The 26,489-nt window shown below is 47.1% G+C and overlaps 1 protein-coding gene across 1 annotated transcript; it reads right to left on the reverse strand.

Moving 5' to 3' along the window:
* Positions 1-844: 844 nt before the first annotated feature.
* LOC135905255 (LIM/homeobox protein Lhx9-like) lies at positions 845-19,070 on the reverse strand. The gene is made up of 4 exons (XM_065436279.2): positions 19,041-19,070; positions 16,001-16,203; positions 3,434-3,576; positions 845-1,374 (listed from the first exon to the last, which is right to left on the reverse strand). Exons 2-4 carry the CDS (start codon positions 16,146-16,148, stop codon positions 1,216-1,218), a joined length of 450 nt encoding a protein of 149 aa, XP_065292351.2. The 5' UTR covers positions 16,149-16,203; positions 19,041-19,070; the 3' UTR covers positions 845-1,215.
* Positions 19,071-26,489: the final 7,419 nt, after the last annotated feature.

The following is a 26,489-nucleotide window of genomic DNA, read 5'->3' on the forward strand; positions in this document are numbered from 1 at the left end:
TATGCTCTCCTTTGCAACAACATAAAACAGACATGAGCATTGAGTTGTTGCGACCTTACGCGCGGTCCAAGACAAAAGGCAAGGTATGCATACACGTGAATGGTCTTCTTTTTATTTACTTTTTCGCTTACTCTGCCCTTGCAAACTACTTTTAGAAAAAATTGGCAATAAAGTGCATATAATCAATTTAAGAACATTTTGGGGCAATGAGTAGACGTGAACTGTCCCTAATTTTTTTTGCAATTATATTTTTCAAATTGTCGTCTATCTAGGAGGACATCCATTTGCTTCATTCGAAGCTGTTTTAGCGTTTCTTTCTTGGAGGGCCTTCACCAATTGTATTGTTGTAAGGCGTGCCGATTAATTAGCTTCTAGAATTCGCCACTACCACGTTCATTAAGAAATTACTTCACCACAGTGATAAGCTTACCAAAACGTACGATGTTATTGCGCACCTTATCAATAACGTTGTACGAACAAAAAAGATGAGAAGTGCTTTGGTGTGTGTGTGCGTGTATATATATATATATATATATATATATATATATATATATATATATATATATATATATATATATATATATATGTATGTATGTATATGTATAGTTTCGAAATCACAGGCGCATTTCGCAATACAACTGAGTCCGTATTCCCAAAACTTCTTTTAGGCAAGTGCTACCCGCGATTGGCCTTGGCCATCGTTGCGGGGACCATCTCGCTACCACGCCTATTCCTATTTTAAGTGACAGGCGCCCGAGCGCTGGTCAATCAGGAAATAATACTATGTAAGTGAAGTCCTTTTAAATGGCATACTTGTAATACAGGACATCCAACTAGTGCATCGCGCTGTCCTCGCCTATGACGTTTAAACCCGTCTCAGAAGCCTGCTTCTGGCAGAGTGCTGAACTATGCTTTCAACATGAGGAGGACACAAGCGCTCGCCAAGCACTCTTCGATGTTTCAAACTGTACACTAACAGCGCCACGTTTTCCGTAGCCGACACTACAGTCTAGATGAGACGGGGACGCAGAGATGCCATGCTCTGTGCCACCATATCACCAAATGTCAAGTAAAGAAAGTCATCGCTTCGTCGCCTTGCGCGAGTATCCTTTTCTAGTCTAGACGGCGGTTTGCGAATGTTAGAATTGTGATATTCTAAATAACGGCTTTCAACACATTTAGCGAACAATCGCAACGAAACGCCATGGGCAGGGCTCAGAAGAGGTTCGCGTAGGAGTGAATCGTCTGCTCCTCTAGCGTGATGGTGGCGCCGAGGTCCTGGAGCGGGCTCGAGTCTTGCGCAATCTCGGGTCCGTGGCTCGCTTGGCGCAGCAAGTTCCGGCGCCACTTGGCTCGTGCATTCTGAAACCACACCTGCCCAGCGGGAAAAGCGTCATTAGTCGCATTAGTGAAGCACTGTGTGAACTTACGCAGGAAAGTATTTAGACGGAGCTCTAACACAATGTTCTCAGCGGAGGCCTCTAGTGTGCCTGCAGAGCGACACTGTGACAGGTTGGAGGCAGACACATTTAGCACAAGTGGAAGGCACGCACATTTACTCACCCCCAAATTTTATTAAAAACAATTATCGTGAAAATGGGTGCAATCGAAGATTTAGCATAGTGTTTTTATGGCCCTCTCCGCTAATAAATAACGCAATCTGGCCGTGTGACCTACTGCAGATTTCGCGTTGTTTACAAGGAGGAGGAAATAACTTTAATGTGTCCTGAGGAACCCCTCCCCACCCACTCTTCGTTTAGTGGGCGGCAGGGGTCGCGGGCCGCACCCACGTTGGGACGGGAAGCCCGTGAGCCTCCGCCCTTTCGTGAGCCCTCTGGACGGCCCGGAGCTGGGTCTGGTGGTCGTCGCTTTGCAGGGCGTCCAGCCAGTCTTCTTCTTTAGTGAACACGGTGCCGCTTAACGCGGAGCATTGCCAAAGCATGTGCGCTAGCGAGCAGTAAGATTCGCCACAATCCGGACACTGCGGCTCTACTTCTGGTGAATAACGGCTCAGTCTGCCTCTCGAGGGGAACGACCCTGTCTGAAGCATTCTGAATATCGATGACTGTGGTCTCGTGAGTTTAGCGTGGGGGAGTGGGAAGGTCCTCCTCGACAGCTGATAGTGTGTTGTTACTTCGTTGAAGGTGAGCAGCGGGTCTCGGTGCTCCCCTCCCTCCCCGCCACCTCGCTCGCCACGATCGCCGCGGTGCGTGAGTCCTCGCGCGCGTCCGTGCGCCAGCTCGTTGGCGTTGGGAAATTCGGGGTGCACGTCGGCCCCCATGTGGGCTGGAAACCATTTGACGAGGTGCTGACCCGCGGCTCCCTCGCTGCCGAGGACGGCCGCCGCTTCCCGGGATATCGAGCCCGAGGCGAATGCTCTTGCCGCCGATCGCGAATCTGTGTAGACGTGAGGACGTTCGGGGTCTCTCATTGCCATGGCTATTGCCACCTGTTCGGCCACTTCGGACGTTACCCCCTTGACCGATGCTGCGTTAATTATTGTGCCATCCCAGCCTACCGAGACGGCCGCGTACCGGTCGCTGCGCCCGTACTGGGCCGCGTCTACAAATGCCGCCAGGCCCGGGCAGTTGGCGGTCGATTTCAGCAGTGCTCGGGCCCTCGCCTTTCGGCGCTACAAGCATTTTATTTACAAGCATTTACAAGCATTTTATTTTTTTTACAAGCATGTTTACAAGCATTTACAAGCACTGCTAGGTTTGGGCAGTATACAATAGCGAAGTAGATTCCCTTCTTTCTTCCGCCCCCCCCCCCATTTTTTCTACTCCCTGATGGTTGTTTCCTTCGCATACGAAGATGCACTCTCACTGAGGCAGAAAATATGCGACCCACCTAACTAAAGTAGAATGCTGCAGGGACAAGCTCATTTTTAAGTCCTCGAAAAGCAACCATCGAAGCTGAATCAAGAACATGCAGTACCGAGTGGGGATGGCCGAGCGGTTAATGGTCAGTTATTCATAATATGGCTGTGAGCGAAGCGAATCTTAAAAAATTCTCAGAACCCATTGTTGAATTTCATGGGTTCTATGAATTGGAACACATTTTGGAGCTTTCGAGAAGCATATAGCTCGTGTGCTCTAGCTTAACAGCGTGCAAACACCGAGTGCATGCACTCTTGCCCCCAGTCCTATTCCTTTCACCGAGACATAACGACACATTCGTTGCGTCTTTTAGAGTTATTTGCCTTCCTCGTATGGTGTTGAATTTTACTGCGTATGAATCAACTGGTTCAGTGTCATTCTATCCTCCAAGTAAGCGTCGTTGGAGTTATGTTGTGTTTTACGCGCACTATAGGCGATTGCGGTTCACTGATTATTTCGGATCCAGCGCGAAAGAAGCCTTCAACTCCGTGATACTCTATACACTATTTTAACACGAACCCTGCAACATTGCGAATTACTGGAGGGGGTGGTACCTGCAGCACTCGCTTGCTGAGCCCCGTGCGTAGAGACAGCTGCTTCAGGTCCTTGGAGTCAGGGTTGTGGTTGACGGTGAAGTAGGCCTTCATGGCACGCAGCTGACTGTGCTTGAAGGAGGTGCGCATACGCTTGTTTCTCTCTGCGAAGTTGCACAATATTGCATTGAATATTGCGTAAAAATGCTGCATAAGATAGCAAAAGAATATTCCGGTATCACAAGTGTGAACTTGTGTGGTCTCTCTCTTTCCCTCTTTTTGCGTTTGATAGTAGTGGTTATCAATAGCAAATAGGCGAGAAAAACCTTGCTTTTACTCGACTCTTATCACCATTCACAATAAATGTTCCGTTAAAGAGGGAGCTCAGAGAGACTATGACGTCTGTCTCAATGCCATAATCGCAACTACGAAGTGCGAAATATGCACGAGTGCGTCAGAAGTTCATAAAGTTTGAAGTATAGGTAGTAGAAAATAGCTTCAGTCATCAGAGAGCCGAACAAAATTAACATTAGGCAAGTCGCTGTTTTTTCTCAGACCTATGAGTAACAATTATTTTACAAATGCACATGGCTGCTGCTGGTTGAGAAAAGCTTATTCACGGACGACACTTGCATGTCATCGAAGCAACTATTGAATTGCTGTCTTTGTGGAGAAGCAATGTTTGAACGTATTCTGTAGATTTTCACTTTGTACGAGCAGCTGGCAAGAAATAGCCTGTAACTTGAGCTGTCTTTTCATACTGTTTATCAATTCACTCTTCTCGTAAACCACGAATGGTGGCAGCCGACAATTTTTACCAGTAAATCACTGATTGCAAACTCTTCACAAAGCCATACAGCCGGCATACTCCAACATAGTCTACCTTCGCGAAATCTCTTAATGCCGCTCTGTAGCCTTTAGGTTAACTCGGTACCAAGAAATTTATCGAAGTAACTTTAGTCATCTAAATAAAGTGTCAGCAAGTGAAAACAAACTATGAAACGTGTACACTGTAGCGAGTCTTTGAATGAGGCCATCGAGAAATGTCAGCCGCCCGCTCTACGTAGTGGAGGTAAGATTCTGGTCGCTTATTTACAGCGCGCGTTCCAATCTTTACGCGGGCGGTGGCTTCTGCGCTCGCTGCCACCGGGATTTAAACGTGCACAAGCTTTATTCCCGTTTTATAATGACCAGTACGCATTGAAAGCATAGGGTTGCGCACAGCAGAATGATATATTCACTTGTAAAAGAGAGAATAGAGACTACACGGAGATTAGCAGGAACATAAGTCCGGTTCGCCTGCGCACCTTACGGAGCATGTCTTATCGATGCCGCAGCCTTCGTCAATCGAGATCCGCAGCGCGCGGCTCTCCCCTCGTTCGCGTCAGCATCCCCACCACAACACGGCGACTTTTCGCGAGAGCCGGAACCACGGGCAAGTGCGCGGCCCCGTAGCGGTACGTGACGAGGCGACCGCTCGTCGAAGCCAGGCGGGCTCCGGCGCGTCACAGTCACCGGGCGCCCGGTTGTCTCGCTCCCGCCGACGTCCCCGGCCACCGCGATGACGGCCCGATGACGCGCGCCGCATTGTCGCGCAACCCCCCGCCGCTGGGAAAGCACTTCGGGAGCACGTGACTCCGGGACACACACTCAACTATCCCCCCCAAAGACCCCAGCACAGAACCTTTGTTGTTGCGCAAGGTGTCCCCCTCCTTCCACCTCCTGCCTTTTTCGCCCTGGCCGCGCGCCTCAGCCGGCAGTGCTGAAAACCTGCCTCTCGCAGTGCGGCGCCGATAGCACGAGGAGCCGTCGAGAGAGAAGTGCACCCGTGTACACAAGAGGGAGCGCCGCGCCATGAGCAGGTCGCTTGCCACGGCGGACGGAGGGCTCGACACAAAAGCGTCGAGCACACTTGCCCTTCTGCCGGACTGCGCACGAACGCGCGCGCCGCGTGTCTCTTGGGCGCGCTCACCGCCGACGGCTCTCGGCGGCCTGCTCGGCAGCGGGGGCCGGAAAAGCCAGCGTGCGGCGGCCGAGCCCCGCCGAGAGCACGTTTCGCGCACAAAGGGAACACGTGGGGCAGGAACTTTCTCCCCGTCTCTATCATTCGCCCGCTCTCTTTTGTCTTCTTCGCGAAAAACAGAAAAATGAAAGCTAGAAAGAAATTTTTTTTTTTTTTACTCGGGATGCAAAGCCCTCCTGCTGTAATAAAATGCAGGCTACCGTGTTTTGTTTAACAAGCCTCGACTTACGTCGAAGGCGTGAGCATTTACTGCGTAGCTGGGGATTTGCCGCCCCTCCGTGCCTCCTAGCGGGGCGATAGAGTCGTAATGAGACCGGATCAAATGGGGATGGCATCTACTCAGTGGAGTCACGTGCGTCGTAGAAAAAGAAATATCAGTGAGTAGAAGGGCAATAAACTGAGACATTTTAAGCATGAAAAGATTATCAATGCTATTTATGCATTACGAGTAGAACAGCTGGCTTACGATTTCTGACGGTACGGCATAAAGAATATCACTCAGTCTTTATTGAGCCGTGCAACATATAGCAAATGTTTATACTGTTTTGGAAGAACAATGCGTATATGTGGAGTGATATGCTCAATCTATTGGTAAACAAATCAAATACAGGAGTAATCAGCTTACTGAAGCACATTAAGAAGAAATGGGAAGACTAATGAAAAGAGCTATTAGCTTAAAAGGGTAGCGGTTTGGGCTATTGGTATGCCATAATTGTGGTCCTGTATCATGTTGTGTATTCTTCCTTTGCTTAGCACTATTGTTCTCGCTAATTATGAGCTATTAGCATTTTATCAGGATCAGTAGTACTTCCGTTCTCTTGAGAATCGATATGCGGCAACTTCATCTTATCTCATTTCACACACGAAGTTACATTGAATTGGTAAGCCGGTCTCGGTGCTTTATGCTAATGAAGCAAGTGAAGTAATTATTTCGAACATCTTGGAGAATTGTTTGAAAAACTATCAACAACGTCATTTTTTTTTACTTTGCTTTATATGGACACAAGATGAACAGACATCACTTTCTGCTTAAAGCAGATGATTGCAGTTATTGATTGGTCAGATACGTTTGTAGAGCAGAAGGGGAACATTGCCACTATCAAACTCCAAATTACTACCTACCCAATTACTACATACCTAAAATAGATAATGTGCCGAGTTGACTATTGAATGTTCGTCGAATAATTCGTTAGGATCCGTAATTGAAACTGTATCGTGCATCGGAGAATTGATAGCGTGACCAACAGCAAACGAACAACTTTCGCAAGTCCCTTGATCTGCACCAGGTCGCAACAAGATGCGCCTTAACTCCGTTTACTATGTTGCTAGCTGGCTTGCTACGTAGGTTGCTAGGTCACTCATCCTAATTGGACGTTATTTTCAACGGATGTTCTGGGACCGTATTCCCCGTCGATACTGTCCCTTTGGCGAAATTTGTCGTGACCAGAATCGAAAATATCGGCGTCGACGAGTGACAGCAGTCCTCGCACAGCCCCTTAGGGGGAAGCACGTTGTCTTAGCACAATGCCAGGAACGCTGTCGACTGTGGACACCGACGCGTCCTGCACACGCAAAATGTCGTCAAAGTGAAAGCATCTAGGACATCGTTCGAGAATACACACCCTCGTCAACTGGCCTTTGCGAATGCTTCCAGTACTCCAGCTCCCTTTTTGCTCCCTTTTACAGTAGGTATGTTTCTTTTTTTATAATTGCTACTCCACCCCCCCCCCCCCCCCACTATATTCTTTTATTCCATTTTGTCTGCTACTTTTTACATGTTTTTTCTCTATAGATACAATGTTTTAGCATGTGCGCCTAATAAGACTCCTCGACGCTCCATTGCAGCTACCAAACCCTTTCCTCGTTGCGGCACTGGTGCATGATGCTCTATTTCCCCATGCATTATTGTTTTTCCCGGAGTGAACACCAGTCGGGACTGAAGCAGCAGTGCTTAGCCAATGCCACGCCCACCCAGCAATGCAAGCGCAGAAGGGGTGGGTCCGAGCCTGCGCGCATCGTCTACTGTCAGATCGGAACGTCAAAATCCTCGTGAGAAACGAGTTCGGTCTCATCCTCGGGTGGAGGCATGCCGCAACCTCGCTTCCTCTAGCAGCCATCGCTAAAGCGTCCGCGGTCCCGGAGGACCTCATAAAACGCACTCGCGCCCACGCGCCACCGTTGAGACACCAAACACCAGGCGCATAGCCCCGCTGCTGCCTACTCTAGCGCTCACCCGAAAAAGCGCAGAGAACAGAATGCCGGGCATCGCGCGGGCCGCCCGGCGGGACAAGCGGGGAGCTCGGGTTTCAACTCCGGGATTAACCGCAACAGCTCTCGGGCGCTCTTTGTCAAGAGGCTGGCGTGTGCGGCCTGAATGCTCTCCCCTTGTGTCGGACGGGGGCCTCGCTGCTAATCTGGCAGTTGCTTCTGCGCCTCGTCCGGCGTGGCGCCTTAATCCGCGCTTGTCCCGCAGATGAGAGGCCTAATAAACGCCGCACGACTCGAGGTACGGTAGGGGGTGACAAGGGGCTTAGTGAAGAGTCACGTGCTCTTGAATAGAAAACATGTGTCGGCTCGCTTGCCAAGTGCAAAGGAAAAAGGCGCGTGATGCCACGCGTTGTTGGGTCCGCGCATTATAGCAGCACGCAGTGGAGGAGCATTTGCGCGAACGTGGAGCTCCCAACGCGCAGCAGAAAGTGTGTGGCTCCGCTGCGGGCAACTGGTGCCTTATGTTATCCGCTGTCAGTACATATGATCACCTACAGGACATTCGGTCAGAGAAACAATGCATATATTGTTAAAGATACAGCAGTCTTATTTAGGCGTTTTTTACGTTACTCTCCACTTGCAACACGTGAACTTTCACTCGATTTGACCTTTGGAGAACTATAAAAGGAGAGGTTTTACACTAAACACGCTGACTTGCAGCATCGTGTGTGCAGGAAGCGTTTATAACAGGTGTGACATGTAGAAAGGAACGTCATTTAAGGATAAAATCAGTGGTTATGTTGTCGCCATAGTACAATATATTACGGTAACGAACCGTAGGTGGATTTCCTTTTTTGTAACACAGACACTGAATTATGGGTAGTATCATGAGCAATCAAATAAATCAGCTAATAAACAAAACAAATAAATAGTGAAAAGGTAAGTACACGTGAACTCCTTACCAAATCTCTTGGCATTGAGGGTCAGTGTGTAGCATCAGAAGTGACAATATTGTCATATATGGACAACGAATGCTTGCGTCGTTCTCACGATAGTCTTTTCATAAATGGTAAGCGTTCAAAGGGAATTCATATAAGCAGTAAGTCCAAAAGCAAGCACAAGCACGCAAGTATGGCAATCTGAAACAAGGCTACTAGAGGCCTTTAACGACAGACACTGAAACCAGTTATCGCTTCCACGGATGTCAGCAATGTGAATACTTTTTTTTAATAATTAACCTTATAGTATAGTGGTTTCATAGATTATGGGAAGGCATTAGATTCAGTAGAGATACCATGAGTCATGGAGGCATTGCGTAATGAAGGAGTACAGGAGGCTTACGTGAATATCCTGGGAAGTATCTACAAAGTTTCCACAGCTAACTTCGTTCTACACAAGAAAGTGAAAAATTGCCTATCAAGAATGTGGTCAGGCAAGGAAGCACAAACTATCCTATGCTGTTCACCGCATGCTTAGAAGTATTCAAGCTATTTGACGGGGAAGGCTTAGGAATGGGGATCAGCGGAGAGTATCTAAACAGCCTTCTGCTTGCAGGTGGCATTGTCCTTCCGAGTAACACCGGGCATGAATTGCACCAAATGACTGAACACCTTAGCCGAGAAAGTGTAAGAGTAGGGTAAAATAATAATATGCAGAAGAGAAAGCTAACGTTAGAAGCATAAAAATGAATTGGAGTGCATGCGGCAGGCATTACCAAATATTGTCTTAAAGCTTACCACTGTTGTTGAAAAGGAAAGTGTACAACCATTGCATTCTGCTGGTGCTAACACATGGGACAGAAACTTGGAGGTTAACAAAGAAGCCTGAGAACAAGTTAAAAACCGCACAATGAGCGATGGAACGAGAGATGTCAGGCGTAACATTAAGGGGCAAGGAGAGAGCGGTGTGGATCAGAGAGCAAACACATATAGTGGATATTCTAGTAGCCATTAGGAGAAAAAAAATTGGAGGACGCTTAAGCTTCGCCTTCAAGAGTGGAACGCGACAGCGTTCCCGTCGACCCGCCAAGGGGTGTAAGACAATGCGCTACGGCGCAGCGATCACTTACGAGACGCCCGCATCGGACTTTGCACCCACCAATCACGCGGTGAGCGTCGAGCAACGCAGCGTTCGGCGTGGCAACGAAACGTTCGCCTGAGCAAGCGGAACGAACCAAAGAGCTCGGTGTCTCGGAGGGGCAAATGATGTACGCCAGCCAAACGTCGTGATCGGCACGGGCAGAGAGATAGACAGATAGCGATCTAAAGAAAGGAAGGACGCTTGATTCTGCGGAGGGAGCAAGGCGAAGCGCTGTCAGGGGAGAGGGAGTCGGGGCCGCGAAACGCCTCGCACCGGTCCTCGCAGCTCCAATGCGCTCGTGGCGCGCCATCTGTCGGGGCAGCGCCGTACATGGAGAGGAGGGGGTCTTCTGTGTTTGCCGCAAGATGGCTCTGCGTGTGCGGAAAGCGCAGAAGAAATGCAGCGGAAACGCACTTCGCTATTCGTGTAATTGCGACTTCTGTAAGTTACATGTTGATAATTGCCGATATACACAGCAGTATAACTTTCCTCGGCTCGTTTCGAAGGCAACACCGCATTCACTAGAGGCGCGTTTGTACCGCTTGGAAGCATCGAACTTGTGGCTGAGTGGTAGCGTTTCCGTCTCACACTCCGGAGACCCTGGTTCGATTCCCACCCAGCACATCTGGGAAGTTGCTTTTTATTTATGAAGTGCCTGCCGTGATTTATCGCTCACGGTCAACGCCGCGGACGCCGACGCCGATGCCGATGCCGACGACACCGGCTTTTCTGCGACACTAGCTCATTAACGCTATCGCGTTAAAATGGAGCTGGCTCGACCATGTAATGCGTAGGGCAGATAACCGGCGGACCACTAAAGTTACAGAATGGGTGCCAAGGTCAGGAAAGCGCAGTAGGGGACGGTAAAGCATTATATCGGGTGATGAAAATTGGAAATTTGTAGGCAGAAGTGGGTATCAGCTAGCTTAAGACAGGGGTAAGTGGAGATCGCTGGGAGAGGCCTTCGTTCTGCAGTGGACCTAGAAATAGACTGAAGTAGAAGAAGTTGATGATGACGATAGTGTTATCACTTGACTTAGAATGGGCACTCAGACACCGGGTAACGGAAATACGGTCCATGTGGCTTCGTTGGCTTGGATTTAGTTTGGCTTCCTTGTCGCGAGTGCTTATCGGCGCAGCTACTCGTATAAAAGCGAGGAACTTTATACTGGGAGCTTTGGCCCTGTGCTTATAACGGGACAACAACAGCATTCGTGTCGTGCAAGTCTTCGATGTCTTTTACATCGAAAAGAAAGCTCGGTAACAGACATTGGAATACTTCCGAGTCTATCCTTGAGAAGGCGCTGAGGAATATAGGCACAATACAACGGTGAAGAGCCCATATCAGGTTGCGCTCACTGTGCAACCTGGTCATGCACAATACTGTGATCACGTACATCGCTTTTAACAGCGGAGCTGTTTAGCTTTCGTTCCACCGTGGAGCGCTACCAGAAAACTCAGCCCAACTGTGCGCTGCCTCGCGTTGCCTAGCAACCACCTGCAAGAGCACCGAGCCACGTAGCCTTCTCGCACAACCCACGCGTAGAGCGGAGTCGTGACGTTACAGGCGAGTAAAAGCTCGGGCCGCACACCTCTCGCCTCTTTTACTCCGTGCGCATGTGCTGCTACCATGGAAAGAGTGAAGAATCTCTGGACGCCCGAAGAAGAAGCGGCTTACCAGGAATAGCGCCGTACTGCCATGCGAGAAGCGATTCGTCGCCGCCGAGCTGATCTGGAACACCGCGCCGAAGCTGCGGCTGAGAAGAAGCGACGCCGAGTCGAGTATTCCGAGTTTCAGTCCAGGGAACGCGAGAGTCAGCGCCTGAACGTTCGATGTCGTCGAGAAAGCGATCCAGGCCTGCGACTGCTCAAAAAACTTCTAGCGTCAAGCCCGCTGGTTGCTCGAACGACCGATTCCAGCGCGAATTTCTGGACATAGAGTTTGGGCACAGCTGTCGCGTCTGTGACCTACAAGGAAGCTCGGCACGTGGCTCAGCGGGACTACGATCGGCGAAGGAGAGCCGATCCTGTCCATCGCGTCGAGGCCGCCGCCGACAAACGCCGTCGCCGAGCCGAGGATCCCGAGTTTCGGGCCAGACACAATGAACGCTGCCGACTGAATGCTCGGCGCCGCCGGGAATCGGTTCCGGGCGTGCGCGTCAACGAGAACTTCCGATGCCCAGCCCGCAAATCCATGGGAGGTGTGAACGGCCGCTTCCAGCACGAATTCCTCGCCATAGAGTTCGGGCACAGCTGCCGCGTCTCTGACTGGCTCTGGTTCGCCGTGAATTTCTCCACGGTGAGCTCGGTGCGGAACTTCGAACAGAAGAGCTCTGCCTTGCAAGTGCTTCGCGAAGCCTTCCCAGACGCCACCGACCACGACGACGACCACGACGACGATGATCGCACGTCGAGGACGAGGACCGGATCGACGATGAGGACGACTGGTACTGAAGCACTGTACATAATGCATAATAATGTACATAATAAATTGTGATGCACGTACTGTGGCTTTTATGCGTGTGACTTGCTTGGGCTTGTGTGGCTTACCGGCCTGACCACGTATGACCTCGCAAAAACTTGGCCAAACTTTGCAAATATTGGCGACACTTAGTATGAGCCACTAAGTTAAGCCATGCATAACCTCGTAAGACTTAGCAAAACCTAGCAACGCTTGGTATGAGCCTAGCCAAGCCATGCATAACATCGCAAAGCTTAGCAAAACCTAGCAACACTAGTATGAACCTAGCCGAGCCATGTATAACCTCGCAAAACTGAGTAACACCTAGCAATACTTAGCAAAAGCCGGAAGTAGCTCCGCTGTGATCCAGCCTTGCGCAATTAGCGCAAAGTGCCCACATTTTTTTATAATCCAAACCATTATCCACCGATTCGTCGGTAATTGATTGAGGCAACTCTAAACGATGCCATGGTAATTAAGGGGCAGCATCAAATTTTCTGATGTGAAAACTTTTTGGGCAATCCAGTGTATTTATCAACGTGCGGTAAGTTATTCTTCGACAGTCGAGCAAAATCTGCTACGGCACATGCGTAAGCGTTGGTTTTATATGGTTTGCTGCAACTAAGTGTCTTGGGCCAAGATATCACTGCGGGTCACTTTCTGCTGTGCAACCAAGCTTTTCTAGTACAGCTAGAACCTTGAAGACGGAAATGTGTAAGATTTTACAGTATAACCTGTCATCCCGATTGCAAATGGAACCTAGGACCGCCGTCCGACCGAGCAGTCGGTCAAGGAACTAAGTGGCATTTTATGCCGAAGATAGCCCGAGAGCTAATTAACTGACCACAATCCGTGCACAAGTACATTGAACAATGATCTTCTCCAGGTCCTTGGTTCTATATACTGCCAGAAGATGACAAATATTTCGCAAACTGCAATTTTCGCTTCGTGAATAAGCGCAGCGTATCCATTCGTGGTTTTCCTACAGCCCCCATGAATGGCAACATTTCGTGGAACTTCACCAAACTTGCGCGGACTACGGCGGTACTTATTTTGCTGGCCCGACGATAAATTTCGTTGCAGCCACAAAGAGCGCGATTTGTGTGTTGTCTAAAATGCGGCGTTCTACTCAAGCGCGGGGCGCCCAACCTCCATCCCCACCTACCCGCGCAGGGATGACTGACGCGAGGATCGATATCCCGTTTCAATTGCGCCGCCCCATAGCGACCATTTGACATAATCCGATCACCTCCCTTGGGAAGCGAGTACAAGGGTGCGGGTTACGTTGCAAAGCGCATGTTTTTTCACAAGCGACAGCGAGTAGTTGTCAGGCGCGGACCTTTGGGGAAATAGCACGGGAAAGATCGGGAGCCGCCGAGGCAGCCCTGTGAGGGCTAAATGCACGTCTCACCCTTGACAATTCTCTTCCCTGATCTCGTCTATATCTTTTTTCTGTTTCTTTTTTTTAAAGAAAATGCGGAATGACACATTTCTGAGCTTGTGAGATGCTCCTTTGCATCATACGTAGCCATGTCTGTACTTGGTATAGTTGTACGTTTATACGGCGTCGCAACCGGACATTCCATCATGTCAGATATAGACGACATTTGACGCATTTGTGACATACACATTTGTGCATGTCACATACGCATTTTGTGAACCATTGATCCGCACGATTAAAAAAAAAACATCAGGAGGGATCCATGAAAAGAGAATCGGATGTGCTTATCAAATCGAAAATGACGGAGAACAACACACAACGAGGGCGTCCCCGAAGTCCAAGGCATCATCATTGCTGTCTTACAAGATGAAAAGTTAAATACGAAAGGAACAATGCAAGATTTTTTTTAGAATATATGAACTTGCTATGCAGCTAGCACACGTTTGGCGGATGGTACATGCACTGAAGCGGCGATTTATATCGTGTGTGTGGATCACATACGGGGCTTAATTATGTGCGGATTTATTTTAATTGACGTAAGATGCAAGCTGGTGCCACTGTTTATGTTATACATTGTACGTTGATTAGTACTGCTTGACCAGCAGCACGCGCAAAGACCGTGAACGTTTTCTAATTGTGCGCAACTGTGTGTGCGAAGTCCTCTTCCTGCGATGGTGTTCTGAGCTCATCAGGGTGGATGATATACCATAAGTTCAACGTTGGTTCCCAAACTCTCTGTGGATTGACGACATCTGCATTTCTTTCAGCGTGCGGCCTGGGGGCATTCGCCCACGCTGCTCTGACGTGGGTCTAGTTGCCATGGACGTTAAGCAGCTTAGAAGCTCGGCGGGCTGAGCTGCATCCCTCTTCGCAGCAGCTCATGTACGGGAATCTCGCTCCTAATCCCCTTGTACAGGCAGCAACCTACACCGCCCAGATGCGTGCACGCCAGGTTTGCAGCGCCAAAGTAAGCAGATGCGTATAAAAGGCGCGAGTTCGAACTAAAACAAGGTTTCAGCATTTCTCCTTTTTTGTGTGTGCATGTGCTTGTTTGTGTTCATTTACTACTCTGCAGCTTCGAAGATTGTGAGGCGTAATCGTCGTAGCGAAAACACGCTGACGGCGCTCAGCTCTCAAACAAGAAAGGGAAAATTGACCTTTAGAAAGAATTGGTGTGCGTGCGTGTGTGTGTTTGTGCTGTGTGTGCGTGTGCGTGTGCGTGCGTGTGGTCGCTCGTAGCTGTACCAAGAGATTGGCGCAATATAAGTAATAAGCAGACTTCTGCTGCGTAGTTCAGCTGGCGCAGCGGAAGCAGCCGACGTGGAAGGCCATATATATATATATATATATATATATATATATATATATATATATATATATATATATATATAAGTAACAAGGAGTGGGTGAAACCTTGAAGTGGCCTCTTCCTGCCCCACAACTATGTAGGCAACAATGTAAGACACGTCAAAAATATCAAAAATGCCGTTTGACTTTAAGGTGATGCTGTGTTCACTTATCAGAGACAACAGTCTGCCGACTGTTGGACGTATCTGAAGCATTATCTGAGCTGCCTGAAGTATTTGGCAACGCCTACCTGCGTAGTAGGAGACCGGTAAGAAGGCGTCTTATCCCCTCGCGCTCATCGGCCACTAGGACAGCCAGAAGTTACGTCGGACATGCATCTCGAAGCGATAGGTTTTAAGTAAGTGGTGGCTGAAAATGCGGGCTCGAGCGATTGCGCCGCCTGTGAAACACAGTTCAGGGCACAGAAGGCACTCTTAAGTAGCGCCGTCTATAGGATAGGCAAAATGTAACGTACACGTTACGCTTTGCCATGCCCCAGACAGTGATAAAGTCCCGACAAGCTACCGTATTATTCATGGTAAGCAAGAGAGAGGAGCTGCATGAACAGCCCCAAAATACGCAGTCAAGGTAATGATGCTAGGCCAAGCTCTAAATGAAAACGCTGTTCCGCGGGGCCACACCATGGCAGCACTGTTTTCCTATATAGGCCACAAATTATTATTACAAATTATTTAGGCCACGAATTATTCCCTATACCGACGTTATTCTGTCTACACAAAAAAAAATATCATATTCTCGAACAATACGAAGAGTGTTCAATTTTAACATTTGAACAACAAATATTACGACTCCAAGCGTTGGCGCAGCACACGACGGTGGTGGCGTCTCATTCTGTCCATCGCAAAACGGGCTCGCATCGCAGCAGGAAATCATGCCACACTCTGCATTCGTCCTTAAGGGATTTGAGCTCATACGCCACCAGAGTTCGCGTCCGCATTGGTTTGCCATCGGAGCGCAAGCACCAGCTGAACACCGCGGAAGCGGTTTCTCGGGCCGTGCGTGTTATACCTGCTAGCAGCGCGGTGTCCTGGAAGTGTAGCTTGCAGAATACGCTGTTGTCGCGCATGCCGAACACGTCGCCTTTCAGCAGCGGACATAGGCAGCTGGCGCAGCGGAAGCAGCCGACGTGGAAGGCCAGCCCGCCCCGTACCCGCATCACCAGGTCACGAGGGGACAGCGCCGCGCCGCACGCGCAGCATCGCACGAACGCCCTGCGATTACGAGAACGCCGCGCGCCAACTTAACTGGGCAGGACGTTTCATTCGATGGCTCCCGATATCGTGAACACGCCGTGCTGTCAGAAAAGGGTTTTATAGAAAAAGAGATATATAAACATAATCAGCATAGGAGCTACTGCACCACAGCTGTACTGTTGTCGTTCTGGCGAGGGTCACCGCGAGGGCGTCCACGGGGCAGTATGCATAGTGGGCACACAGCTAGCATATGATCTGGAACAGCAACCGAGACGCCACATTTCACTCACGGCCATGGCGGCCTTGAGTTGTGGGGCTGGCTAACACTCCCAGTTCTAGATCTTGTACACGTATCAATGTACCCGACGAAGTGGATGGCAACACGGCACTGCGACACCTCAATTGGCACGAGCATCGCACACGTAAATCACATCTCACAGAGCAGCAGAATGTTTTTTCGTCCACTTTCATTTCTCGTTAATTTATTAATTCTGCGTTGCAATTAAAACAAGTGAATTACCCAATGAGTTTGCTAGTTTCATTGCATGTTGGCATGACATGGATGTCACGATAGATAGATAGATAGATAGATAGATAGATAGATAGATAGATAGATAGATAGATAGATAGATAGATAGATAGATAGATAGATAGATAGATAGATAGATAGATAGATAGATAGATAGATAGATAGATAGATAGATAGATAGATAGATAGATAGATAGATAGATAGATAGATAGATAGATAGATAGATAGATAGATAGATAGATAGATAGATAGATAGATAGATAGATAGATAGATAGATAGATAGATAGATAGATAGATAGATAGATAGATAGATAGATAGATAGATAGATCACAACAATATAACGCCAGCATGAAAAGAAGGTAAGGAAAGCATAGGAGTAATAGCTGTGGCAGAAATATAAATGTAGAAATTAATGAAGAAAAGGGGACATAAAAGTATACGAAAAGACAACTTGCCACCGGTGGGGACCGTACCCACCGAACCTATATTTCGTCTACTTTCATTCAACTTTTTCTTCATTGTTTTCTACATATTCTATTTCAGCCACAGCTGTTACTCCAATGCTTTCTTTGGCTTCTTAGTCTGCTTGCTTTATATGGTCGTGATTAACAAAAATCGAGCCCCTCTGTTTCCCTACTTCTCGTTCAGATATACAGGGTGTCCCAAATATTATGCACCAAGACGTAAAAATATGCAAATGCCACGTAGCTGGAGAAAACCAAGGTAATGTGGCTTGTCGTTGCTTGGAGATACTCAGATTATAGTTTTTATTCCGCATACATAAGTAGTGTTAATTAAATGATCAACTTCTCAAAGATTATAATTAGATGAAAAGTGTCAATGAGAAAATTGGAGAGCAACATGAAAAACTCCCGATACAGTTTTCTGCTGCTGAATACGCACTACATAAAAGTGCTTCTCGTGTTGCAACACGGCCACAGAATATACAGGGTGTTTCAGCGAACACTTTCGAAAACCTTTAAAAGTAGCCTGTGGCAGATATCGCAATTCTAGTTCATGAGCTGGTCTACTCGAAGCGGTGGACAATACTTACACAAAAATTTGAGATGGAAAGTCGACTAATTAATAAAAAATCACTAATTATATGTTAACTAATTACATTATGGCCCATATTGCAATTTACAAATTATAGGCGTGGAGTTCGCAAGGCGGATCCACTTGGAATGAATTTTCAAGATGACACCAGTTCCGAGATATAAATTACCGAACTTTGCTGAGAAATACATTGGCGTTCCAGTTAATTTGTTAACAAAACGTCGTTTCATGCACTGAACCACACAAGTAACTAGACCGCCGATGAATTTCTCCGCAAAGTACGGGAATTAATATCTTGAAACTGATGTCGTCCTGAGAATTCGTTCCAAGTGGATCCGCCTTGCGAAGTCCACTGACAGAATTTGTAAATTGCAATATGGGTCATAAGATAATTAGCCAAAATGTTTTTAGTGAATTCTTGGTAATTAGTCGATTTCGCATTTCAATTTTTTTGTGAAAGTAGTGTCCGCCGCTTCATAAACTAGAATTGAGCTATCTGCCAGAGGCAACCTTTCAAAAATTTTGAAATTCTCCGCTGAAACACCCTCTATATACAGGGTCTCCCATCTAACTTTAGCCATGCAGCTGGACAGAACAAAAACAATGTTGTTTGCCGTCACTTGAAGATACTCAAATGATACTTTTTTCATTATGCCTAATTAGATAATTAGTCTTACATACTTATTCAACTTCTTAGATATTAAAATTAGGTGAAAGGTATCCATGAGAAAATTGTAAAGCAACACGAACAACTCCTGATACAGCTTTCTGTTGCTCAGTACGTGCTACATAAAATCGTTGTTCCGAGCGTCAAAGAAGCCCGCGAATACACGCAAAATTGCCGCGCGACTCGCCGCTCGAGGCACTTTGCGTGTATATTGCGGGCTGTTTTCACGCTCGGAAAACCCTACCCTTCGTCCAGTCACTGACACACGCGCCTGCTCAAAATAGCACCACAGCGCGACCGATGTTCCTGCAATACGGCAACGACAGTACTGTTAAGGGAGTATGGGTGGGTTTACTTTTAACGCGCAAGATGAAAAGACATGCGAAAGGCCGCGGCAGGGGAAAGTCGGGCCAGAGCAGGCAACGGCCGACTCTACGCCATCGTGACCAGTACTTCTTTTGGCCCCGTAGTGCAGTGCTGTGGGAATACGCAAACGCATTTCTGAAAGTTACGAGCGGTGCCAAATTCTTATTGGCGCAGCCTTCTTTGTTAGTTGCACTCATTGATCAGCACTATGACCGGAATGGTGGCAACGCCTACCTGAGGTAGTCGTCCCTGCAGTAGATTCGTCCTTCTCGGGCAAAACAAGATGCTTGCGAGTCGAGCCCTGTGCCGCAAAGACAACAGCGCAGACACCCCGTGTGCCAAGGCTGATCCAGCGCCTGCGAGGAGCGGACAAAAATATAAAAATAAAAATGGTCTTACACTTTTGTAGGCTTAGAACTGCACCTTGTAGATGGAGTACACATGTAGTTCATAGCTACATACACACAAAGCCAACATATGATTAGGCCGGGGAACAGACAGCGGAATTAAGTGTTCGTTTTAATTTCTAATTAATTAATTTAATTATTGGGTTTTACGTGCCAAAACCACTTTCTGATTATGATGCACGCCGTACTGGAGGACTCCGGAAATTTTGACCACCTGGGATTCTTTAATGTGCACCTAAATCTAAGTACCTTTTTTAATTTCTGTATAGAAACAGTAAGAAAAAGGGAAATGAAAGTGGACGAAAAGACAACTTGCTGGTGGTGGAAGCCGAAGCCATGTCTTTCGCGCTAAGTGTACGACATGCTCTACCAGTCATCTACTGTGGCAGAAATCCTCCCGAACGTTTTCTTCAGCATTTGTGTATGTGCAGAGGACGACGACAAAGTGCCTTTGTATCGCTGAACGTTGTGTCTTGAAGCACGACTGCCTACTGTTCCCTGTCGATTCCTCATTATAACAGTAAAGACGTACTTAAACATTTATGAATCTTCTTTGAGACGATCCCAATTCGTATTTATTAGTGAAATGAGGGCATTTTTAATGAGCAGTCGTCTCGCTAATAAAGACCTCGTGTTTTCTTTGTACAACCTGAGCTAGATCCACTAAATGGTAATGTACGCGAGATCATTTGCCCAAACAAGCCCATGCCTACTATAAAGATTGAATTTGAGGATAAGAATGGGCTTGGGTGCGTTTGGCAGGCATTCTCAGATCATGAACAGCAGGTTGCCATTATCCCTCAAGAGAAAAGTATATAATAGCTGTGTCTTACCAGTACTCACCTACGGGGCATAAACCTGGAGGCTTACGAAAAGAGTTCTACTCAAATTGAGGACGACGCAACCAGCTATGGAGAGAAGAATGATAGGTGTAACGTTAAGGGATAAGAAAAGAGCAGATTGGGTCAGGGAACAAACGCGAGTTAATGACATCTTAGTTGAAATCAAGAAAAAGAAATGGGAATGGGCAGGACATGTAATGAGGAGGGAAGATAACCGATGGTCATTAAGGGTTGCGGACTGGATCCCAAGGGAAGGGAAGCGTAGCAGGGGGCGGCAGAAAGTTAGGTGGGCGGATGAGATTAAGAAGTTTGCAGGGACGGCATGGCCACAATTAGTACATGACCGGGGTTGTTGGAGAAATATGGGAGAGGCCTTTGCCCTGCAGTGGGCGTAACCAGGCTGATGATGATGATGATGATGATGATGATTCCATCGAATGTCATAATGCTGCCCACTACATATTTAAATGGTATGCTACAAGATCATTTAACTCACTTGGGAATTGATCATGTGATCGCGACTGACGAGTCACTGAGTGAGGCGAAAGCGGGTGTGGGTATTTTCTCCGAGTCACTATCCTGGTCATATGCATTCCGGATTTCACACCCATATTTCTGGCTGAACTATTAGCCATTATCTTAGCTCTTCGAGAACTTACTTCAAATTATTCAACAGCGGTTATAGTGACTGATTCACTGTCAGTATGCACATCAGCCACTTCATCTTCAAACAGTACTGTAGCCAATACATTTACATCATTAATCCCCTAAAACTTAAGCCTGATCCGGTTGGTATGGGTTCCAGGCCATCGTGGTATATTCTCAAATGAAATGGCAGACACACTTGCATGGTTGTCTCTTGATGGACCTGCTATGTCCGTGATGCATATTCCGGCGTATGTCACTGCAGCTAGGTTTAGAAAATCTTCTCTTTTCCAAGATTCTACAAAATTAAAAATCCAAATGTCAGAATTTAACCATTTGTCATTTGCATGGGACACTAAATGGTGTCCCAAACTTAAATTAGAAATCACCATAACAAAATTAAGATGCCGCATCCCACCATTAAATTTTTACCTATACAGGTCTCGCCTGGCACATTCCCTCTGCGCCCAACCTGCCAGGAAGCTGAAAACATTGATCATGTTTAATAGCATGCCATCGTTTTATTAATAGAAGAAAAGAGAGGAAGAGAGGATAGAGAGGAAGAAAATATAATTTTAGAAAAAGGTTTTATAGAAATAGAAAATAGAATAGAAATAGAATAGAATCTACTCAAAATATCCTCTCCTTCGTGGCTTCTTCATTGTGCTTTAGCCACAGGAACATCTGTGTGGTCATTTGCGACTATCTCTGTGACACAACAAGGCTACCATGTTAATCCTCGAAATCAATAATTTTATATATCATTAAAACCTGATTTTGCCTTCGAAGTTATTCTAATACCACCCAAAAGAGAATACAATATTTGGTGTTTATATATAATTAAAAACAATATTTCTGTATCTGCCACGTAAATTTAGTTTTTTAATTAACATGAACGTTATACTTCATCCCGATTTTTTTTTCAGTTTGAGTTTTTCCTCTCTCCCCTTCCCTATAACTTTAACCTTTAACCGCCGGCTTCTTGGCCAATAACTCTTGTGGGTAAGCGCCACAAGTGCGGGACAAGCAAGCAAGCAAGCAAGCAAGCAAGCAAGCTCCTGATTATTTCGCCTTTATTGCAATTTCCCTGCAACATACCGTCACCAGACTGTTTCCTATAGAAAAACATGCCTCACGGACGTCCTCCTGATGCAGTAGCGTGAGCGGCGGCCGCATCATGGAAGCGGAACTATCATGAAAACATCGCTAACCCCGCCGACATCATGATCTACTCCGGTGACAGTGGTCGATCTTCTGACGAAAGCTACAAGGTTGTGCCGAGCCGCAGGGTTAAGCGAAGAATGATCAGCGCACCATCTCGTTCGAGTACGTCCACTGTAAGGCCGACTCGAGCTCCTGAGCCATTCACCATCCTTTACGCGCCTGTATTTTTGTGCTCTTCGTGCCAGCAACATCAGGCATCTCAATAGGCAAAGTGTATCTGTGCATCTCGAGGCGCTGGTGCCGAATTAGGTAAAGGACGTCTGAATCAGCACCCGCAGGGATATTCCTGGCAATAGATGTTGAACATGCGGCCTCGTCGCAGATCTTGCGCCAGTTCACCAACCTCGGTGGTATGCAAGTCCGCTCATATGTTCCGACCCACAATGAGATCACTACTGGTGTTATCTACTAGATCGACGCGGCCATTTCGAGTGGAAATTTGCCGATACTCGTTAAGTTCAGTTACAGATGCAGCTGCTATGACACGGGTTTCTCGCATCGGCAAGTCACGTTCTTCGAAGGTTATATTAACGGTGAATCACTGCCGTCACACGTAAAGGTTGGCAATTTCCGGCGTATAGTGCGCCCATTCATACGAAGACCATCTTGTAATAAGGGGGGTTAGTGCGCTATAAATACGCGGACGATAGAAGTAGAAGTGGACAGGACGCGCGCAGTCCTGTCCACGACAATGCAGGAAAGACATGAAGCCTGAACTCGGGGGAAACGTGTGTACAAACGAGACAGCGTGCTCCCGCTGCCCCGAGCCTCACGGCACTTACAGCTGCAATGCCTCCACTTTGAAGTGTCCTAACTATTTTGGACCCCATGATGCCTCTTGTAAGAGATGCTCCCTCATTCAGAAAGAAGAGAACATCTTGAAGCAGGTGGTGAAGGACCCCTTGTTTCACGGAGTATGCTGCCGATGTAGTCCGAAAACGACGCCGACGACGCCTCCGTACCAGCCGTTCATCAAGGACTACTACAGCTTGTATGAGGCGCATTCCACATCTGTCACCGCCACCTCCTCTTCCCTTCCACGCTAGGCTGTCTTGACGCCAAGGACAAGGAATCCAACGCAAATGAAGCCTCGGAGAGTGACTGTTGATTCTCGGCCAGTACTCCCAGGGCGCCATCCATCCTCCGATTTGCCAGGCGCCACGATAGCACCGAAATTCAAGCGGATGACGAACCCATCGAATGCCCCATTTGTTCCTGAGAAATTCTCAGAGCAAGACCTGCAGGTCCTCATCATACTGCAGCCATTGGTTGATCTGCGTTACGTGCTTTTTACTAAGCTGCGGACGCCGGCAGCTCTAAGCGCACTTGCCGTGATAGCTTAGCGGCTATTGTATTGAGCTGCTAAGCACGAGGTTGCGAGATGAAATCTCGGCTGCGGCCGCCGCAATTTGATGGGGGCGCAATGCAAGAACGCCCGTGTCCCGCGCCTTCGGGGCCCGTTAAATATCCCCTGGTGGTCAAAATTAATCCGGAGTTCCCCCTACGGCGTGCTTCATTGGCACGTAATACCTAAGAATTCATTCACCTCTAAGTGCCTTAAGATTACTGGACACCCTGAATCCAGTGCTTGCATGCCTTCAGTAAACATCGCAGCTCGCCGGTCGTCAGCAATTCAGACAGAAGTCGAAAGTTTACCGATGTGCCAATGGGATGCTAGATACACCATGCCTCGTGTTTCACCTATACGTCGGTGTGTTTTTAATAATCGTCTTGCAATCTATGAAGTTCCTTTACGCTATCTGGCTACCAATCCATGAACACTCCGAAGTTTTCATGTATATCTGCACGGTACTGACATCCGTTCCCCGTGCAGTGGAGCCTCATGGCGAGAATCAATGCCTTAAGCTCAGAAACGTACATCTACAGACCTAAGTGAGCAACTGTGGTGTCGATGTACACCTCCGGGTGAAGCAGCCCCCTCAACAATCCTTTTCTTTTTTATTTTTCTCTTTCTTTCTTTAGTTCTTTCTATCCCTTAACCCCCTTCCCCCTGTGTAGAGCAGCAAACCGGACGCGCGACGGGTTGGCCTCACTGCCTTTCCTTTTTCTCTTTTTCCTTTATCTCTGTGTATGTGTCCTAGATCTAGACTTTAGCGTTGTGAGCCAGCGCCATTAAAGGCCACCGCGGTGGATGTGTTACATTCCTTCCAACCGCGGGATTCACGTAGTTCCTGAACCTAAGAAAAGGACAAACAGCCAATAAACCCCTTTATGTCACCCATACGAGGGTACATGGGCGCATGAGAGAAGGTTACGGGGACACGAATATCGTGTCCCCGAATACCGTGGCGGTGTGCCTATGAGTCGGAGTAAAATGCACTTAGCATTAGTAAGCTTTCATCTCTCCCTGCTTTCTCTCTTTCTCTCCGTGAAGAACTCTAGGCTTGTTTAATCTTTCCATGGCAACGGTTCGCTTACAAAATACCACCGGCAACATTGCGATAAAAAAGAAAAACAGCTCGAGGAATGGCCATGATCATTGTTTCTAACAAGTTTTTACACCAAACAACGTAAAATTGTGTAGCATTTTCCAAGGAATTATTTCCATTACATTTTCATTGTATAGGCCAGTCAGGTGCTCAAGGCGATGTTAAATTTAGTTGAACTACATAAGTGCAATAAGATAAAAATTTTCATGCCTGTAAGAAAGTCTGATAACATTGATTTACCTCTCTCACCAGAGATTAACTTGTCAGTGCCTAAAGGCGTATGCTTTGCAAGCCGCATCAGGCATTTATGCGCAATTCGCTTTCTGGACCCACCACTGCAGACGCTTTATACGTTGCTACTTTCAAACGCAGTACGTGAGTCCTGTGGCGTAGTGAGAAAATTTCAAGTATGAAATTTTATAGAAGAACATTTCGGTCTGCCACGCAGAGTATGCTGGAATACGGTCTGTACACAAAAAAAAGAGAATTGCAGAATTGTTTCCACCGAGTTGAGGAAGGGCCATCTTCCAGGCACTGTTGCGCTATTTGTTTAAAGAGATTTAACTACGCTACAGGCTTTGATTGTAGTTACGCTCTCACCATGTATGATGGGATAGCCGCTCCTGTCTTTTTTTTTCTCAGCATTTCTACCCAAGACTGTGATGTGGGTTTGTTGTTTCATCATGTCCAGGCGAGTTTTACAGCAAAGAGCCACGAGGACACAAGAAGTCTCATTGTACACACACGGCACCGTGGGTGTTTAATGCTTTTTCTTTTGTTTGTAACGTTTCTTTGTATTCGTGCGTTTGTATTAATGTTTGTTCGTGTGCTACCCTGTTTGTATTGTTTCGCTACAGCCTAGCCAGCCGGAGATTTCCTCTAAATATATTCTTCTACCTTTATTTTCACTATTATCTCTTTCTCTTAAACACGAAATGGTTGTTCGCGCCATTGTAACCGCTTTAGCAGAGATAACCCATAATCCAACGGAGTACGTTAACAGATTGCGCTGGGATTTTTGCAGAAGCGTACGCATTTGGGCTGGATGGTTTATGACTTGAGCGGAAACAACGCAAAATAACAGAACGTGAAAAAAGGAAAGACAACAGCGCTGACAGCAGCGTTGTTAGTCAGCGTTGTAGCACTCAAGCAGTGAGTAGCACTACTTGAGACAAAAACAGGATAAAAAGCACTCATCCTGTGGTTCTTCTCTGCCTCTCCTTGACGTAAACGGTGGGGCTTGTGTTGGACTAACGAAAATTACTTGAATTCAATGAAGAAAACAAACAGAAGAAGAATACACGAAGGAATAGTCATAGAAGATGTGAAAAAAAAAGACGTTTCGAGTGCAACATCAGTCGAAGCTAACATAAGCCCTACGTTTAGCAAGCGACATGGGAAATGAAAAAAAAATAACTGCTGCTTCTGCATGCCATGCAGTGTGACAGAGTGGACAGGGGAGAGCTAGTGGCCTTAAAAAACCGTGCTGCATGCCACAGTAATCCCTTACAAAATATTCGACAGCTTCTGCTCACCTCCTGCCGGTTTCCATGCATTTTTTTTTCAACGTTCGAATTGTTTTCAATGCCCAAACTTCATTTGCTGATTTCCTGCAACGCTTAGAATAGCCTCTGTGCTACACTACATGTAGGTTGTGTTAAATTCGGTACCAATGCAGATGTTGCAAGCAGTACGCCTAAAAGAAAATACAACCTGCTTAAAAAAGTGAATTATTGGAAAGCCTACAAGATCTGAAATTTGGGAGTATTTGTGAGAATTCACACTTGGTTTAAAGCACACACACAAAAAAACGACGACGCAAGAAGGAAGACCAGACAGGACGAGCGCTCGTCCTGTTTAGTCTTTCTTGCTTTGTCCTCTGTTTTCGCCCTTTAAGTCAAGTATGTATAGTAATAGAAAGGACGCATGAGCACGCGCCCATGTTCTAACAAGCTTTACATTGCATGCTTTACACGTTCTTTATGTATACAGCATGTGTCCGCTACCCCTTCCATGTTTACGATGCGCTCCTCTGTCGTTTCACTACTTCGCTAAGAGGCATTACAATCATCATTATCAGCTTCAACACGGGGCACACACACCACACGCGGTGTT

Source organism: Dermacentor albipictus, chromosome 1 (genome assembly GCF_038994185.2).
Source record: "Dermacentor albipictus isolate Rhodes 1998 colony chromosome 1, USDA_Dalb.pri_finalv2, whole genome shotgun sequence".
Lineage (NCBI taxonomy): Eukaryota > Metazoa > Arthropoda > Arachnida > Ixodida > Ixodidae > Dermacentor > Dermacentor albipictus.

Bases quoted from the DNA above. Each gene is read 5' to 3' on its own strand.
- LOC135905255 (XM_065436279.2), bottom strand. From the start codon at position 16,148: ATGCGGGTACGGGGCGGGCTGGCCTTCCACGTCGGCTGCTTCCGCTGC. The intron at 3,577-16,000 runs GTATAACACGCA...GCAACTTCGCAG, and splicing joins GGACACCGCGCTGCTAGCAG to AGAGAAACAAGCGTATGCGC. The intron at 1,375-3,433 runs GTACCACCCCCT...CCCGCTGGGCAG, and splicing joins TCAGCAAGCGAGTGCTGCAG to GTGTGGTTTCAGAATGCACG.